Below are 19,379 nucleotides of genomic sequence, written 5' to 3' on the forward strand. Positions count from 1 at the left end.
TCTCTCGCCAGGACCAGCTGAAGATGCACCTGAAGGTCCACATGGGAGAGGAGAGCTACCTCAGGATACACCAGCAGAAAATGCACAAGATCCATGTATAGAGTATTTGACATGTTATGTAGTACTAGTTAGTTTGTAGTTAATTCTGTTAGTTTTGGATGTATAGGGAACTGGATGAGGTGAACTGAGGAAAGAATGAGTATGATGATACGGAGTCGATATGGTTGGTGTGATGGTGTCTGTAAAAAATCCTTCACTGATGAAGAGTTGACAACCTGTCATGTTTGATGCTGATGTTTTATAATGAGGAAATGATTGTGCCTTATTTCATGTTTACGTGACAGGAAGTTAAGAATAAGAAAGATTGAGATAAGAACATAAAGATGAGTGTAATGTAGAACCTTTTCCAAAGTATTCTAAATTGTATTTTATCAAAGCAAGGGTATTTTTTATAATAAACTCCAATGGCTACATATTATTAGGTAATTGAATCACAGTCGTAGAGATAGAGAAGTCAGAATCAGGACCGAACTACGAGGGACAGAGACTCCACCACCACACAGAACACAACCAGTGGACAGGTGGACTGAACAACCTCAGTCCTGGTGGTCATCAGAGAGACAGAGGCTCCAGTCAGGGATCCAGTCTGCAGCCCAGACTCTTCTCCTCACATTCTCAGTGCAGGGATGAAGCAGGGCCTAGGGCTGATAGAGATAGACCCTCCTGTTCCTCTGATACAAACACCACAGTATCCATGATGAACAGAGCAGGTCACCCTGGGCTTCAGCCTTCACAGAGAGTGGTGGGAGACCCCCCTGGGGATAGTCTAACAGGAAGTCTGTCTTCTCCTTCAGGGTCTCGTCTAATGCCTGGTGACTGGGTTCATAGAAAGCCTGGTCCTGGGTCTAGCCTTCCTCAGTTACCTCATGGTTACCCCACCAATACAGACAGGGTCAGGATGGGCTTTCATCACAAGTGGTACCTAGCCTATAACACAGCACACCATCCCAACAACACCCAAACAATGGCTAGAGGTCAAGGAGGGAGCTCTAGTGTCATTGGGTCACAACGTAAGACACCGAGCATTAGGACGGACGCTGACAAGCCGTAACCCTACCCCACGTGTGGGAAGCGCTGTGCTGAGGGTGAACTATGTAAAGAGGCACCAGACAGTTCACACCAAGGACTTTCAAGTACAAACTATGTTACAAGAGCTTCTCCTTCCTGAGTAGCTTTATCAGACACAGGAGTGTCCACAATGGGGAGAAATCATAGTAGTGTGGCTTGAGATGTACTCAGGGGATATTTGGGAACCATCCTTTAGCTGACATATTATAGTTATCATGTGTCTTGAGGTAAGCGTTTTCTTTCGGTGTCCTTTCACATTCTCAGATGACACAGACTTGTTGTTTGGTGTGCTAGCATAACAGAAACACTGTCATTGAAGTGTAACACTGCATTTTCCCTCAATTTGTTTTTTCCGATGTTCTATTCATAACAGATAGACCCCAACATTATGTGGTACCTGTTTTTTTTATGTACCAAACATTTTTAAATAGGTGATCAAACCTGTTGATATGTTGACTCTGCCTATTTATCATTTAGAATTTAAATTGGCCTTGGTTTTATTGGCTTCCTTCAAACCTATATAGGTTTCTGTCCTTGCCACTGATGGGATCTAACCAGCCATTCTTTTCAGGTCATTTCCGGTCATTTGTCCACTTCACTTGTAGTGAAAGATCGTGAGATGGCAATCGGCAGATCTATCACAGAGACCAACTGGCTGTATACACGGGAGAGCTGTGTTAAGGGTTGCGTCAATCGAATCTGGTATCAGGATAAAATTGTGAACCAGAGTCACTGATTTAAGTATATTACTTTAAGTTTTTTTATTTAACACTAGCGATAAATGGCAAATGCAATTTCCGTATATTCGTATATACGGGTCCGCTGTAACACCACGCAGCGTAGAACAGAGAACTAGCCAACACACTAATATTATCTTCTAAAATACTCTGACAGAAGTAGTTCCTGCTTCCGAGCTGGCCTGTCAGAGTAGAGACTGGAAGTGGTTTAAACTCACTCAGCCTATCGTTGATTGTTGGTGCATGAACTGGTCCCAGCCCCTAGGCGCTTCAGCGGTCAGGCGTTGTTGCTGTGTAGAATATCTATGCGCTCATACTCTCGATACAGTTATCACACACCTGGCTCCTGTTATCTAACAAAATACTGTTTGTTCTCGCAACACTATGTTCTGCATGTGCCCCCAACAACTCATGATAACTGCCTACACCCAAGGGCAGCCACAGCCTTCTAACATACACAGACACCCTCATGATAGGCCAAGCATATTTTCAATCCTCACAGCTGATGGCAGTACTGTTGTCCTTGCAATGGGGAGGGTTGCTGTGTGTTCGGACTTGTGTGCAGTATTGATAAGTGAAGTTATTCAGATCACGGAGGACACAAGACATGATATATGAGGTACTCCAAATTCATTCCCGGTGAGGCAGATGGGGTGTACAGATTAGTTTGCCTTGTTTCCCCGCCCATGTGGGGGTGGAAGAGACTGGGGAAGTAGATGTGTTAGCAAGACAGGCCCTTAGGAGAAAGGCGGTGCCCATGAGCAAGGCAGAGGCTAAGGGTGGGACACAGCCGGTTGAATAAGACATTAAGGGCGCTATTGCTCATTGGCAATTTCGACTTTTTGAAATTGGCACTCTGCTATTTTCCATCCCTTGCGCCAGGGTTGCTAATTTACCTGTTTAACATCAACTCGCTTTCGCTGAGATGGGAATATTTGAGGTGTGTCCTTAAAAACGTGAACCAAACTGGAGATATGAAAGAGTGAGAAGGTTACAGAGGCATAAACCCCCACTCAAAATAAAATGGCTAACCTCCCCTGTTATTGGTAATGGTGAGAGTTTAGCATGTCATAGGGCTATGGTTTTTGTGCCTTTGACTTTCTCACTCATCATTTTTCACGATTCGTTTATGATTATCCACAATCGTTGTAGCATCCACATTAATGTAGCAGTGTTCAGAAACAAATTATATACTTATTTACAATAAAAGTGACACCAAAATAATACAATACATTATTTACCATTCATTTATATTGGGCACAACATTATCCCCTCATATGAAACATTTGATCTCAAATCCAAAATGCTGGAGTATAGAGCCAAATTAAAAGTTTTAGCTTCAATGTTCAAATAAATATGTAGGGGAGTGTACGTCAGTGTTTTTAGTCTACAGTCCTTGACCTCAAGCTGTTTGCAGTAAACGGTCTGTTTACAGCACCCGATGTCACAGGAAGGCCAAAAAGATAATCAAGGACATCAACCACCTGAGCCACGACCTGTTTTCCACATGGTGGATGACAGCCAGAGCTGTTTTGAACAAAAATATAAAGTTAACACTTTCAAAGATTTTACTGAGATTTTACTGAGTTACACTTCATAGAAGAAAATTCATGAGGCCATAGTCTATGGATCCAGAAGGCAAGGTCAGTGCATGTGCATCCAAGCTGGGGCCGAGAGATTGAAAAACAGCTTCTATCTTAAGGCCATCAGACTGTTAAATAGCCATCACTAGCTAGCTACCCCCCTGCTACTCAACCCTACACCTTAGAGGCTGCTGCCCTGTGTGTATTGTTGTCAATTGTTTGATACTACTGCACTGTTGGAGCTAGGAACACAAGAATTTCGCTACACCCGCAATAACATCAGCTAAATATGTGTATGTGACCAATAAAATTAGATTTGAACTTGGAATTCCAAGTCAAAAACAGGCATCTTTCTAGAGCTCCGACCTGAAGATCACGGTGTTGAAGGATTTTTATCAATAATGACTAAATAATGTATACATTTGGCGTAGAGTTATAACTCACAGAGTTATCTGTTGTCTGTTGAAGAATATGTTGGTACATAGGCCAAGAGGAAGGGTCAACAGACAACTTGTGATCACAGTGAAACTAACAACAGGAAAGATGTCTGGTCCCCAACCAGAGATGGGAGAAACCGTTGGGCGTGCAGTAGATTGTGTAACATATGGTAGCCGAAGATAAGTAATGTGTATGTGTTGGAATTGAATTGAAAAGCTGCTTTGTCATGATCCAGGAGGAGGGGGGGACATTTTAGTAAGACATGACGCTATGTGTAATATATAAACTAATGACGTGATTATGCTCAGAGCTCTCGGGAATAAATGCTATTGATTAATTTTGAGACTGATCTTTGCCTGTTTCATGCAAATAAGAACCTTACAAATTCTTAGAAACGGACAAAGTGTGTTGCTTTGTTATAATTGAATTGGTTAATGAATTGAATTCCTCTAACACACAGACATCATGATTTTACCTCGTTTTTTCCCCCAGAGTTCACAGTTGTCTTGAAGGCACCATGGCCATTAGATGCAGGTACCATCAGTCCAGTAAAATAAAAAGCGAAATATTGACAAATGATTTCAATTTATGCTCAGCAAGTGCTACACGAACTGATCTATTTTGTGATCACAGCTCGAGTTTTGAAATATGATATGGTCTGAGAAGAACAATATTGTCAGGCCAGGCATATAGCCAATATGCTGTGATAATGTATTAGGCCTACTGCTCAAACCTCATTCCTACAAAACTGTTTTTCAGAGGTTAATGTAAAAAGTAATGGATTAAAAAAATTCTCTGTGCTTGCTTTTTGACTGAAAAAGGGATCATGACTCAGGAAAGGTTGGTGACCACTGGTCTTTAAGCTACCTTCAGGTTGTGTGATGACTGAAATATTAAACATGACCTAAAGTGCACATGTACTTGGTCTCTACATATAGGGTCAGAGTGTACAACCTTACTTCTGTTTAGGAGGGTAATTAGCTTCATTAACTCTTTATTAAATAATTTGAAACATGCTTGCAAATACCTGTTTTTAGAGAGACAGTAATCCTTGGCTAGATAAAGGAGAGTTGACTATTTACCTTACTGAGGTGATGTAGATGGAATAAAGTCATTATATTGTATTATATTTTATTCTATTTCTGCTCTGTTCTTACTAACACACATGAGATTTGATGTAATAGGCAGTACTGTATTTCAAAGAACAGCGCATTCCGCCAATACACCAAAGAAGAAGAAGCATTAGTTTTGGTTTTGACAATGTTGTATATAGCTATGACCGGAAGTGACTTATTCGTAGCAGGTTAGGGGTTTTGTCTAAAAGGGATGCAGATTTTGTCAAAACACCAGTCTCAACGGCAACAGTGAAGAGGCGACTCCGGGATGCTGGCCTTCTAGGCAGAGTTCCTCTGTCCAGGTTCTGTGTTCTTTTGCCCATCTTAATCTTTTCTTTTTATTGGCCAGTCCGAGATATGGCTTTTTCTTTGCAACTCTGCCTTGAAGGCCAGCATTCCGGAGACGCCTCCTCACTGGTGACGTTGAGACTGGTGTTTTGCGGGTAGTATTTAATGAAGCTGCCAGTTGAGGACTTGTGAGGCGTCTGTTTCTCAAACTAGACACTCTAATGTACTTGTCCTCTTGCTCAGTTGTGCACCGGGGCCTCCCACTTCTCTTTCTATTCTTGTTAGAGCCAGTTTGCACTGTTCTGTGAAGGGAGTAGTACACAGCGTTGTACGAGATCTTCAGTTTCTTGCCAATTTCTCGCATGGAATAGCCTTAATTTCTCAGAACAAGAATAGACTGACGAGTTTCAGAAGAAAGTTCTTGGTTTCTGGCCATTTTGAGCCTGTAATCGAACCCACAAATGCCGATGCTCCAGATACTCAACTATTCTAAAGGCTTAGTTTTATTGCTTCTTTAATCAGGACAACAGTTTTCAGCTGTGCTAACATGATTGAAAATGGTTTTCTTATGATCAATTAGCCTAGGATTAGCTAACAGGAGTGATGGTTGCTGATAATGGGCCTCTGTCCGCCTATGTAGATATTCCATACAAAAATCTGCCGTTTCCAGCTACAATAGTCATTTCCAGCATTAACAATGTCTACACTGTATTTCTGATAAATGTTATGTTATTTTAGTGGACAAAATTTATTTTTGTTTTTTAAAACAAGGACATTTCTAAGTGAACCAAAACTTTTGAATGGTAGTGGATATACTTTTCTGTTGTTGCCTTGTTTTGCATGTTATTTTGGCATTAATACGTATCACATATCGGTTTGCAAATCATGTAAAAACATGGTCTCGTTTTTTGCTTTCTTGAGTCACCACAAAATCGATGGGTTAAGCTTGAAAATTCAAGCCCCTTTTGGTAATGCCATAGTATAGAGTTACATTAGAAGTGCCCTTCCAAAAAGGCTTTCACTCTTTAGCTACTCCTTGTTGCATGCTGGGCACCTGCAGTGTTTCCTCAGACCCATTGGTGCGGCTGGTTTCCGGGCTATGCAAGTGGGTGTTCAAAAGTGTGGTTTGGCAAGTCATGTTTCAGAGGACGCATGACTTGACCTTCGCCTCTGCCGAGCCTGTTCGGAAATTGCAGCGATGAGACAAGATCGTCATCATGAAATTGGGAAGAAAAGGTGGATAGAAATTACCATCGGCCATTGGACATAAACATTACACAACAAGTTGGAAATCGCAAATTCAACAATGAGTGTTTTGGAAGGAATCAGTTGCCAACTGCAACTGATATTCAGTGTGTGGTCCAAGTCTGGGTTTTAGGGTGTCTTTTCCCAAGCTTAAAAGGAGAAACATTAAACACAATGGGCCAGAAAAAGTGGAATAAATTGGCCATGCTGTCAATCCAGCATGACTTCTGCCATGTTCAAAACAACTGGAAAGTCAGAGAAGTGGAAATCTCAAACTTCATTGAGTTCAAGACAACTGGGAACTCTGAAAAAATGAGCTCTGACTGGGAAAATTCATTTTGAACGGTCATCCAACTCGGAATTCCAAGTCGGGAATTCTGGCCTCTTTCAAGAGCTCCGACCTGAAGATCACCGACGTCATAATTCAACCTTATTTTTTTTTCCAGAGTACCCAGTTGTGTTAAATGCACCATAAATCCAGACAATGTCAGAATTTGATAACAAAATTTGCCCACAACGACCGCCGCGCCACCTTCCTTTTCAATGGAGCACAACAGGTGGGGCTCAAAACTGCCCTGAATGACGGGATGCCACTGAGAGGGGGCAGAGTGGTTGAAGCCAAAATGCTGTAAAGTAAGAAAGAGGGGCAAAGAAGTGAAAGCCTGTCAGTACTATTAATGTTTGAGAAGGTTTTGCCTAAGAAAGTACAGATGGGCTTCCTGACTTTCACTGTTAGAGAGTTGGTCCCACCTTCTTTAAGGTGTTTTAAATGCCAAAGAATGGGACATGTAGCAGCTCTGTGCAAAGTAAAGAAAAGATGTGCCAAGTGAGGACATGATTATGGTGAATGTGTGAACAATGTCAAGGTTAACTGTGGTGGTGGGGGCATGGTGCAGCATTTGGTGGATGCCAGGTGCAGAAAGAGGCTAGAGAAGCCCAAAGACATAAAATCACTCATAATGTATCTTATGCAGAGGCTGCAAGGCAGATTGGTGGAACAATTAGGCAGAATGATGTAGATAATCGGGTTACTCCTGGAATAAGTGGACCTACTGTAGGAAATATTGCTTATGTTGGTCCTGACATGGATACGAGACCTGTTCAGAAATCTTGCTCTCACAAATGTGTTGTGTCAAAGGACACTTTGATAGTTTTATCAGACAGCCGTCATTGGAAAGGTGATCAACCTGGCGGCGTTTGTGGAAGGAAGAACTGCCAGGTTGAAGATCACTGTGGGAAGCAGCAACGGTTTTTAGGAGTAACAAGATTTTAATGTCGCCATGATTGTTGATATGTTGATTCCCAATAATACTAATGATGCAATGTCTCAGTGTGATGATAGAGTTATTGTCATCCTTTAGTGGAATTCCAGAAGCCTTATTGCTAACGGTCAGAATTTTAAGGAATATGTCATTGATTTAGAGATCAAACCTGATGTGATATGTGTTCAAGAAATGTGGCTTAGACCACGTCTTGTTTTTATTTTTCCTGGTTATTGATCAATCAATTCTGATAGAACAACTGGACAGTGTGGTGGCTGTGCTACGTTCATAAGGGAAGGTCGTGTATATCGTAATACACCTGTCCCATCTGAATATGAATGTGTGAAAATATACAGTGCAGGCAGTACTATTAAATGTTTTTTTTTTTAATTACAACACTTGTCATCAAATACCTGTAGAGATGTTTGATGAAATATCAGTAGAATTGGGCTCTAGAGAGATAGTGCTGTGACTTTAATGCACATAACTAGTTTATGAGGAAGAACAGATGCTGATGGTACTATTGTGGAAGATGTGATGGAAACGAGCATCAGTATGTCTTAACGATGGATGTGGCACAAGAGTTGATGTTGTTAGAGGGGTTACATCCTGCCTGGACCTCACAATGGCTTCTAACTCTATTGCATCTAAGTGTGAATGTAATGTAATGAATGATTCTAGTGTTGGAAGTGATCATTTCCTGATTTGGTGTACCATGATTTGGTGTACCATGATTTGTTCCTGATTTGGTGTACCATGATTTGTTCCTGATTTGGTGTACCATGATTTGTTCCTGATTTGGTGTACCATGAACTATGATGTTACTATTCCAGGCAGAGTACCATTCAGAAGATGGGGCCTTCATAAAGCAGACTGGTAAACGTTTGGTGATCATTGCTTAAAGTCTGTTGGAGAGTTGGTGCCCCTCCCGGGCAACGAAGGAGTGGCTTCGTAAGAAGCATTTCAAGGTCCTGGAGTGGTCTAGCCAGTCTCCAGATCTCAACCCCATAGAAAATCTTTGGAGGGAGTTTAAAATCAGTGTTGCCCAGCAACAGCCCCAAAACATCACTGCTCTAGAGGAGATCTGCATGGAGGAATGGGCCAAAATACCAGCAACAGTGTGTGAAAACGTTGTGAAGACTTACAGAAATCGTTTGACCTCTGCCAACAAAGGGTATATAACAAAGTATTGAGATAAACTTTTGTTATTGACCAAATACTTATTTTCCACCATAATTTGCAAATAAATTCATTAAAAATCCTATAATGTGATTTTCTGGATGTCATTTTTATTGTGTCTATCATAGTTGAAGTGTACCTACGATGAAAATTACAGGCCTCTCTCATCTTTTTAAGTGGGAGAACTTGCACAATTGGTGGCTGACTAAATACTTTTTTGCCCCACTGTATGTTCTGCCTCTGTGACCTCTCTGATTTTGAGTGCTACAGATGTATACAGTGCCTTCGGAAAGTACTCAGACCCCTTGACTTTTTCCACATTTTCTTACGTTACAGCCTTGTTCTAAAATGGATTAAATCGCCCCCCCCCCTCAATCTACACACAATACTCCATAATGACAAAGCAAAAACAGGTTTTTAGAAATGTTTCATTTACATAAGCATTCAGACCCTTTACTCAGTACTTTGTTGAAGCACGGCAGCGATTACAGCATTGAGTCTTCTTGGGTATGACGCTACAAGCTTGGTACACCTGAATTTGGGGAGTTTCTCCCATTCCTCTCTGCAGATCCTCTCAATATCTGTCATGTTGGATGGGGAGTGTTGCTGCACAGCTATTTTCAGGTCTCTCCAGAGATATTAGATCGGGTTCAAGTACGGGCCACACAAGGACATTCAGACTTGTCCCGAAGCCACTCCTGCGTTGTCTTGGCTGTGTGCTTCGGGTCGTTGTGCTGTTGGAAGGTGAACCTTCACCCCAGTCTGAGGTCCTGAGCACTCTGAAGCAGGTTTTCATCAAGGATCTCTCTGTACTTTGCTCTGTTCATCTTTGCCTCTCCCAACCCCTGCTGCTGAACAACATCCCCACAGTATGATGCTGCCACCACCATGCTTCACCGTAGGGATGGTGCCAGGTTTCCTCCAGACGTGACACTTGGCATTCAGGCCAAAGAGTTCATTCTTGGTTTCATCAGACCAGAGAATCTTGTTTCTCATGGTTTAGGTGCCTTTTGGCAAACTCCAAGCGGGCTGTCATGTGCCTTTGACTGAGGAGTGGCTTCTGTCTGGCCACTCTACCATAAAGGCCTGATTGGTGGAGTGCTGCAGAGATGGTGTCTTTCTGGAAGTTTCTCCCATCTCCACAGAGGAGCTCTGAGTGACCATCTGGTTCTTGATCACCTCCCTGATCAAGGCCCTTCTCCACCCAGCTCTAGGAAGAGCCTTGGTGGTTCCAAACTTCTTCCATTTAAGAATGATGGAGGCCACTGTGTTCTTGGGGATCTTCAATGCTGCAGTAATATTTTGGTACCCTTCCCCAGATCTGTTCCTCGACACAATCCTGTCTTGGAACTCTACGGACAATTCCTTTAACCTCGTGGCTTGGTTTTTGCTCTGACATGCACTTTCAATGTGGGACCTTATATAGACAGGTGTGTGCCTTTCCAAATCATGTCCAATCAATTGAATTTAACAGAGGTGGACTCCAATCAAATTGTAGAAACATCTCAAGAGTGATCAATGGAAACAGGATGCACCAGAGTTCAATTTCGAGTCTCATCGCAATACTTATGTAAATAATATATTTCTGTTTTTTATTTGTAATACATTTTCAAAAATTTCTAAAACATGTGGTATTGTGTGTAGATTGGTGAGGGTTTTGTTTTATTTAATCCATTTTAGAATAAGGCTGTAATGTAACAAAATGTGGAAAAAGTCAAGGGGTCTGAATACTTTCTGAAGGCATGTGCCCGTGAGTGAAGTGGATGAGTGGACACTTCATGTGCTGATAGTTAGACCAATAGCACTGATCTCTAAATTGTGTGAACTGATGGAAAAGATGATTGTCAGATTTCCTGGAACATAGATTTTTATTGAGTCAATGGCAAAGTGGATTCCATAAAGGTAGATCTACTTTGGATGCATTAGTAAAGGTGAACAATGAAGTTGAAAAAACTCTGGTCATGGAGTAATGGCTACTGTCTTTTTTGACATTGAAAAGGCATACAATACAATGTGATTAAGATGGATAGACTTGGTATTGGTGGGAGAATATACAACTGAGTTTTGGTGTTCTTATTTAATCGCTCTTTTTTTTAGTTAAAATAGGATCCATTTTATCTGATGCCTGTGGAGTTGACAATGGTATTCCTCAAGGCAGTGCGATCGATCTGTCCTATTTTGTTCAATATTATGATTAACAATGTGTTTTTGAATGTAGGTTGGGCTATTGGGGCTTACGTATATGCTGATGATAGAGCTATTTGAAAGGGGACAAGGAATATCTCTCATGTGACAATCTATTCAACAAGCTATAGTGGATTTTGAAAGATGGTCAATTGACTGGGGTTTTAAATTGTCAGTGGCGAAAGTCTTGCTGTATGTTCCTCTCTAAGAAGAAAGTTGCTGAGAATATACAGTTGTTTCTGTAAGGTCAGCCTATGGGGAGGGTTTCTAAGTACAAATATGTGGGTCTATGGCTCAATGAGCGATATACATGGAAATACCATGTCAAATGTTGAAAAAAAAGTGTAAGAAGGTGGTGAATCTTATGCGCTTGGTCTTTGGTTATAAATGTGGTGCTGATAGACAATCGTTGATGGATATTTATAGAGCTCTGATCAGAACGACAATTGATTACGGGTGTATAGTTTATGGAACAGCGGCGAAGACTTGGCTTCAGAGGCTGGACAGAATCCAGTATACAGCTTTCAGGATATGTATTGGTGCATTTAAATCAACATCTGCATGTGCCTTACTAGTGGAGGTAGGTGAGATGCTTTCGGATATTCAGTGTAAAAAATGGTAATTAGCTTATTGGGTTAGGCTGAAAGGCTGTGAGGTTGACCATCCCACTGCTACTGTTCTAGATGACTGTTGGGAATGTATTAGTGGACAAGGCAGTGGTTTTGGTTGGACAGTTGGAAAGCTTGCTGATGAGTGGTCTGAGGGAATTGGAGGTTGGCCCTTCTGTGGTGATAGGGGGATGTTCCTCAGTGGTTACTCCAAGATCCTGTTGTTGATCTAACCTTGGTAGAGAAAAGAAAAGATAGGTCAGAAGTCAGTGATATAGGGAAACTGGTTGACAATTACATTGGTATTAGTTTTTATGCATTTTTACGGCTTTTCACAGATGGATCCAAGGACCCAGCTAGTAGGCGCACAGGAACAGGCGATTACGTTCCTGAATTTGATGTGCAGATATGTAGAAGACTAACAGATGAACTTTCCGTATACTCATTTGAACTGTGGAGAATGTACAACCTGTCAGAATTATAGTATGCGCAGATTCCCTGTCTGTATTGAATAGTTTATCATCTGGCAAATCGAATAGGAGTGATGTACAATTGGAGGCATTAATATTATTATGGAGAATTGAGAACCTAGGTATAGTAGTGAGATTCTGCTGGGTCTAAGCCCATTTGGTCGTGGAAGGGAATGAAATTGTAGACCAGATAGCCAAAAGAGATTTGAAACAAGATGTAATTTAAATTAATGTTCCACTGGGTAGAGGTGAGGCCAAATGTAAGATCAAAGCCATTTCGATTGATGTGTGGCAGAAGAGATGGGACAATGAGACCAAGGGTCTGCATTGATATGCCCTCCGAAGAAAGTCAGATTAGGAAGGAAGAGGTGGTTTTTGCCCGATTGTACCTAGTCCATTGTACATTACATCTGGTTGCCAAGCATGTGAATGGTTTGTGTCTGAAGTCTATGGTCGATGTATAGGGTTATTGAGGCTTAACAGGGTTTGGAAGGGATTTGGAAGATGGGGGGGTCTATTTAAAGTTAGTATGGCTCTTTTTTATTTTCTTAGAATTACTTAAGTAGGAGGATTTAGAAATGTGGAGCTCATGTTTGTTTGCGGACCGCCATTATATCATAGAAGAAGAAGTAAACAGAGGTAACCGTCGGTGATGGCAGAAGTGAATACCGAGTTTGAAATGAAAAGTGCTTCGAGTGGAGTTGAAGGAGAGGAATGGACAACAGTAGTGTCGAAGAATGGAATGAAAAAAATGAAAAAGTGTCAATAATTAAAGGGGGAAGATAATATATTTTATAGATTTTTTGATGATGATGTTTATCTGGGATATCCGTTCGGGGTCTCGAAGAGGGTGAATCGTATGTTGATAAAAGTTCAATCAGAGTGACCAGGAGTGGGCTTAATTAATTTTGTGTCTGAGGAACAGAGGAAGAGGGCAGTGGGTCTCACAAGAATCGAGTCACCCGAAGTATCGTGCTTTGAACTCCGAAGTAGGGTGTCTCCAGGGTGTCGATGGAAGTTAGGGAGGAAAACCTTGTGACAGGAATCCAAGGTGTGGTTCGTGCCCGTCGCTTGACCTGCAAAGCGGAAGGAACAATTGAAGAAAGTTAGTCGGTTCTATTGTTTGTTGATGATGAGCACCTCCCTACGCATGTGAAGCTGAGGTATATGAGTTACGCAGCAAGAGCTTTTATCACCAAAACAGTGTAAAAATTGTATAGGATATGGCCATGTTTCAAGTGTGTGCAGATGGGTGGAGTATACAGATCGGAGTGAAGAATGGCCTTGTTGCAATTGTGGTTGGGATCATGGCCCAGAGTTTGTGGAGTGCCCTGTAAGGGTGAAGGAGGTTGAGGTGGCAAAAGTTAGGGCGGTACATCTGAGCTCCTAGGCAATCAAAATAATTGAGTGAGCAAGTGAAGTTGAAGAAATGGTACTGTAGTTGATGCATCAATGCTCATAGTCAATAGGCCTATTTGTCAACCAAGAGAACCAGACTTGCTGTATGTAAAGAAAGTGGATTTTGTGGCTTTCATTGCAGCTGTGAAGCTGCACAGCTCAAGTAGAAAGGAACTCATTGTAGCTGCAGCAGGAAAAGTATCTGGGTCTTTAGTAATTCACAGCGGAAGATTTACCAGGGTTATTGCAGATGGAAGACGTGCTATCCTCCCAGGCTCCTGAGCCGGTGTAGGGATCAGACATGGATTATTGATTTAAACAGATGAAGACAGGATCATGTTGATGGGAGATTTCGGGTAGTCAGTATTTTTATCCACATTAATTTAGTATTTTGGGATCTTTTATTTAATTCCGCACAGTTGGTGGCGACAATACATCTTTTTGCGTGTAGTTCGACATAAAACCCAAAGAAGAAGTGTAACCGGAAAAGAACAGCGACCAAGAACAATTTCCACGTTAGAGTTGTTATTTATACGTTTATTAACACCATGGAACTCAAAATGAGCAATTTAACTGCACAACATCACATACTTACAGCACTTGGTTGACAGATGTTATCGATTGTCGAGGTAACGCTAGCCAGCTAGTTAGCGGATAACGTTAGCTAACGATGGCTAACAGTATGGTTTTTCACACTCAAATAGCCTCCATCATGGAGGTGCTAGCGAATGCAGCCGTGGCAGAGGTCTGTAAACTCGTAGACGACGACTATGCAGTGTTTCGTTTGGAAATGTCTCAAAGCCAGAAAGAAAACAGGGCATTGCGAAGGAAACTACAGCTATTCGAACTGAAGGTGGCACGGGAGCGCGTCCTCGCCAGTCGTCCCAGTAGTGTCAAGCTCGTCGACAGACACAGAGGAATGGCAAGAGGTACTGTACATGTTGCAGAAGGCCGAGCTTGTGCGGCCTGTCGCGGTTCATATATAGCTCAGTGCCTGTCGCACCGTTCACCTCTGCACATGTGTTCCTCAGAATTGGGTCTTGGTCATATTTTGGATAGTATGCAATAATTCGCCTGATTACTTAGTTATCTTGAGCAAAGACAATATGATATTTTAACCATATTCTTATCAAATTCTTGATTTACTGCATGTCCTATTATTAACTCAATGAAAACATTGTGATGCATCAAACAATACATTTCTCAATAAATAGTATATCAATAATTTATGAGAAGCGTTATCCTTACCAATTATAGTCAGTTTCAAAACTGTCAATAGAGTACAATACAGCATTGAGCATTAGCTAACATTAGCTAACCTAACCATCTCTTTTCTCCCAATCACTCTCTCAGGTGAAGGACATCTCACTGGAGGCCACAGGAGTTTTGTGAAGCCAGTGGGACACAATACATGGAGAGATGACCAACCAATCATTGTTGATGAGGGGAGTGGAACCTCAACCCAGCCGGTTATCGTGATAGAGGTTCGTGTAATAGTGTTACATAAAAAAACTACAGTTACTTTGTGAATCAAATGTGGCCGGCTATTCACTTGCTTACATGTACATCCTTATTTATCTGCCAAAAGGGAGCTTTCTTCCCTACAACATTTATCAAATTTTACTAATTTAATGGTAACAACCTCTTCTTGTGTCAGTCTGCAGATGCAGAGGCTGCTGGTCCTGGGGTCAAGCAGGAGAAGACTGAAAGAGAGGAGGACCCACAGCAAAGCAGAGACATCCAGACTGTACCGACTGGAATGCCCCCTGTAGCCACGGAGGACACTGCCCCAGCGCAGTCCAGTTACCAACGCATTGTCACTGAGGTCTGTGGAACACCAAACGCTGTCCTAAAGTCAGAGACGGACACTGAGACTTTAACTGTAACACACAGGCTCTTACACACAGGACCTGACCATGGATCAGACCCAGAGAGACTTGGGCTGGGGCCATTGGGCTGTCCTCCTGTTTCTGGTTCAGAATACTTACCGATATTTCACCAGGTCCAGAGGACGGTTCATTCTCGTGGAGATGGTGAGGTGTTATACACAGGCATTGATGACCTGTCTTGTAGTTACGCTACAGAGATGGACCCTGGCAACGTATCCTTGGATTTAGAGACACAGAATGATCTGTCTAGAGGGGACTGGAACCGGTACAGTAGTAGTGCATACTCTGAAGGCTGCCTAGATAAGAAAGGAGAGGTTATAGTCGTAGACGAAGTGACTGTGAAAGTGGAGGGCGACGCTCCTCCCACATGGAATGCAAATAGTCACCTAGGAGACAGACACTCACAAGGCAGAGATTTCTTAGATTACAGGGAAAGCTTAGAGACAAATCCAAATGTCGTCCACCCGTTCCGGGATCGCGACCCAGTGTCCACGTCAATGGGGCCTTCCGATTCACACGGCTGTGCCCTTTTGGATCAGGCATTGAACTCAAAAGACAGGGCTAGAGCACAGGCTCTGGGAGGGGAAGCAACATCTGGCAAAAAACAGGGGGTGAAACCCTTTAGCTGTACCCAGTGTTCTATGCGCTTCGCCCAGGCTGGCAACCTGAAGAGGCACCAGAGGGTCCACACAGGGGAGAAACCATTCAGCTGTACCCAGTGTCACATGTGTTTCGCCCAGGCTGGTGACCTGAAGAGGCACCAGAGGGTCCACACAGGAGAGAGACCTTACAGCTGCCCCCAGTGTGAGAAGAGGTTCTCCCACCAGCACCATCTGAAGATGCACTTGAAGATCCACACTGAAGCGAGGCTGTTCGCCTGTACGCCCTGCGGGAAGAGATTTTCAGATAGGAGCTACCTCAGGATACACCAGCAGAAAAACCATTCCACTCTATAACATAGAAAGTAACCATTTGACTCGATAGCTTCTGACGTTTAGATCAAACCCTGCATTAAAAGATTAACTTTCATTGTTGTCAGCAGAACATTTGGATTAACAAGAGTCACAGATTCCAGTGTTGAATATTCCTGGGTAGAATAATGCATCCTACAATACTGTGTAGACCAGTGGTCACCAACCTATTCAAGATCACTTTCATTGATCTATCGCTCAGAATTAAAAAAAAAAAAACATTACTTAACAGTTTTGTAGGAATGAGGTTTGGGCAGTAGGACTAATACATTATCACAGCATACTGGCTATATGCCTGGCCTGCCAATATTTGTTATTCTCAGACCATATTTCAAAACTCAAGCTTTGTTTACAAAATAGATCAGTTGGTGTAGCAACTTTCTTAGCATAAATTGAAATAATTTGCTTTTTTATTTTACTGGACTGATGGTACCTGCATCTGATTGTCATGGTGCTTTCAATACAAATGGGAGCTCGGGGGAAAAACTAGGTCAAATCATGATGTCAGTAATCTTCAGGTTGGAAAGTCTGAGGTCTAGAAAGATGCCAGAATTTCTGACTTGGAATTCATTCAAAGCTATTCTTTCCAGTTGGATCTCAATTTTTTCAGAGTTCCCAGTTGTTTCGAAAACAGCATTAGTCTCAGTGGAGGGAGAGAACAGCAGAGGGTCCACTTCTCACAGTCACTGCTCTCTCCTACTTTTCCTCTGGTGAGACTGAACAGAGAGAGGGGACACCGTCTTCCACCTGATGGCGAAACTCGAGTCGAAAGTGAAATATTCCTCTTAAAGTAGACACGACGATGGACTAATAATAATAAAAAACCGCAGGGCTAGCAATACACTTGGCTACTCATTCATTGCAGCTGCATCGCGAGTGGAAGTAGTAGAGAAGAGCATTTTATGTTTTGCAATGGTGCTGAATTATTTTTATTTTTGACACAAACTCACTCATAAAAACAGCAGCTCTTTACTGTATTCTTTGACAGGCTCTGTGGTCATGGTTTTAAAAGTTATTAAGTCTTACGTAGGCTAGTATCAAACTTTACTGTGGAAGCTCTGTTGGCACAGTGATTTGAGCTATCTGATTGGCCAGTGCAGTAGGCGCAGTCACTCGGTCCGCCTGGTAGGTTTGTCTTTTCAAACAAATGGAATGGTTCAAAATGGGGCGACTTTGCTTAACCGGTGACAGCACCTACCGCCAACAGCGCAACACAAATCACATTTTAAAAGGAGCGCAAGCCTTTATCGTCGTTTTCTCTACAGAAATGTTTGGTGTGGAATGTCTTGAAGATTGACTGGTTGGTGATCACTGGTGTAGGCTATATGATGTTCACAAATGCCTATTTTATACATCCATTCACCAACTACATTATTTTCCCAAGACACTTTTAATGAGGAAATTAATGCAGTTTATCAAGTTAATGCAGTTTCTTAGTTGAGATCTGTGTATGTGTGGTTTTACCCTGTTCTGCATTCACCCGACAGCGCTTTAACAAATCGAATCAAATCTAATCAAGTTCACTGGTCGCATACACAGATTTGCAGATGATATCGCAGGTGCACGCAAGTGCTTGTGTTTCTAGCTCCAACAGTTCAGTAATTAATGCCAGGTAACATAAAACAATACACACATAATCCCAAGTGGCGCAGCGGTCCAAGGTGCTGCATCTCAGTGCTAAAGGCATCACTACAGACACCCTGGTTCAAATCCAGGGTGTATCACAACCGGCCGCGATTTGGAGTCCTATAGGGTGGCGCACAATTGGCCCAGTGTCGTCTGGGTTTGGCCGGTGTAGACCGTCATTGTAAATACGAATTTGTTCTTAACTGACTTGCCTAGTTAAATAAATGTTAACAAATATATATTTTATATATATATATATATATATATATGTAGAAATTAAGAAATATTAGAATGAGCCTTGTCAGAGTCCGGGAAATATACAGTGAAAGTATTCATACCCTTTGACTTATTCCATATTGTGTTGTGTTACAGCCTGAATTCAAAAACGTGTTTTTAGACATCTTTGCAAATGTATTGATAATGAAATACAGAAATATCTAATTTACGTAAGTGTTCACACCCCTGAGTCAATACTTTGTAGAAGCACCTTTTGGCAGTAATTACAGCTGTGAGTCTGTAAGTCTCTAAGAGCTTTCCACACCTGGATTGTGCAACATTTGCCCATTTATTATTTTCTAAATTCTTCTCTCTTTCAAAGTGGTTGTTGAACATTGCTAGACAACTGTTTTCAGGTTAGATTTTCAAGTAGATTTTAGTCAAAACTGTAACTCGGCCACTCAGGAACATTCAATGTCTTCTTGGTAAGAAACCCCAGTTTGCCTGTGGTTAGCTCCATTCCAATTATTTTTTTATCCTGAAAAACTCCCCAGTCCCTAAAGATTACAAGCATACCCACAACATGATGCAGCCATCACTATGATTGAAAATATGGAGAGTGGTACTCAGTGACGTATTGGATTTGCCCCAAACATAACACTTTGTATTCAGAACAAAAAGTTAATTGCTTTGCCACATGTTTTGCAGTATTACATTAGTGCCTTGTTGCAAACAGAATGCATGTTTTGGAATATTTTTATTCTGTTCAGGCTTCCTTTTCACTCTGTCAATTAGGTTAGTATTGTGGAGTAACTATGTTGTTGATCCATCCTCAATTTTCTCCTATCACAGCCATTAAACAATGTAACTGTTTTAAAGCCACCATTGGCCTCATGGTGAAATCCCTGAGCGGTTTCCTTCCTCTCCGGCAACTGAGTTAGGTAGGATGCCTGTTTCTTTGTAGTGACTAGGTGTATTGATACATCATCCAAAGTGTAATTAATAACATCACCATGCTCAAAGGGATATTCAATGTTTGCTT

General features: G+C 41.8%; 2 protein-coding genes and 1 long non-coding RNA gene across 9 annotated transcripts in view; 2 read left to right on the plus strand and 1 right to left on the minus strand.

Moving 5' to 3' along the window:
* The window catches only part of LOC118361893 (zinc finger protein 79-like), a 190,887-nt gene that overhangs the window by 41,477 nt on the left and 130,031 nt on the right, over positions 1 to 19,379 (plus strand). The window lies entirely within an intron of this gene.
* LOC118361864 (zinc finger protein 213-like) overlaps positions 1 to 19,379 on the plus strand; it is a 76,025-nt gene that overhangs the window by 8,698 nt on the left and 47,948 nt on the right. Inside the window, exons 1-3 of one of the 6 annotated variants that reach the window (XM_052485323.1) lie at positions 13,928 to 14,564; positions 14,989 to 15,119; positions 15,293 to 19,219. The exons of 2 other annotated variants lie outside the window; for them this stretch is intronic. In XM_052485323.1, coding sequence (XP_052341283.1) covers positions 14,306 to 14,564; positions 14,989 to 15,119; positions 15,293 to 16,480 — 1,578 coding nt within the window. In that variant the 5' untranslated portion in view covers positions 13,928 to 14,305 and the 3' untranslated portion in view covers positions 16,481 to 19,219. Of the gene's footprint in view, positions 1 to 13,927; positions 14,565 to 14,988; positions 15,120 to 15,292; positions 19,220 to 19,379 lie in introns of those variants that run through there. 3 more of the 6 variants (XM_052485321.1, XM_035742146.2, XM_052485316.1) reach the window with 3 other exon arrangements.
* Positions 10,819 to 14,371, minus strand: LOC118361994 (uncharacterized). Its single transcript, XR_004821111.2, has 3 exons — positions 14,231 to 14,371; positions 13,186 to 13,313; positions 10,819 to 12,001 (listed from the first exon to the last, which is right to left on the minus strand). It is a non-coding gene; the product is annotated as an uncharacterized LOC118361994 (long non-coding RNA).

Source organism: Oncorhynchus keta, chromosome 29, assembly GCF_023373465.1.
Source record: "Oncorhynchus keta strain PuntledgeMale-10-30-2019 chromosome 29, Oket_V2, whole genome shotgun sequence".
NCBI classification, from domain to species: domain Eukaryota; kingdom Metazoa; phylum Chordata; class Actinopteri; order Salmoniformes; family Salmonidae; genus Oncorhynchus; species Oncorhynchus keta.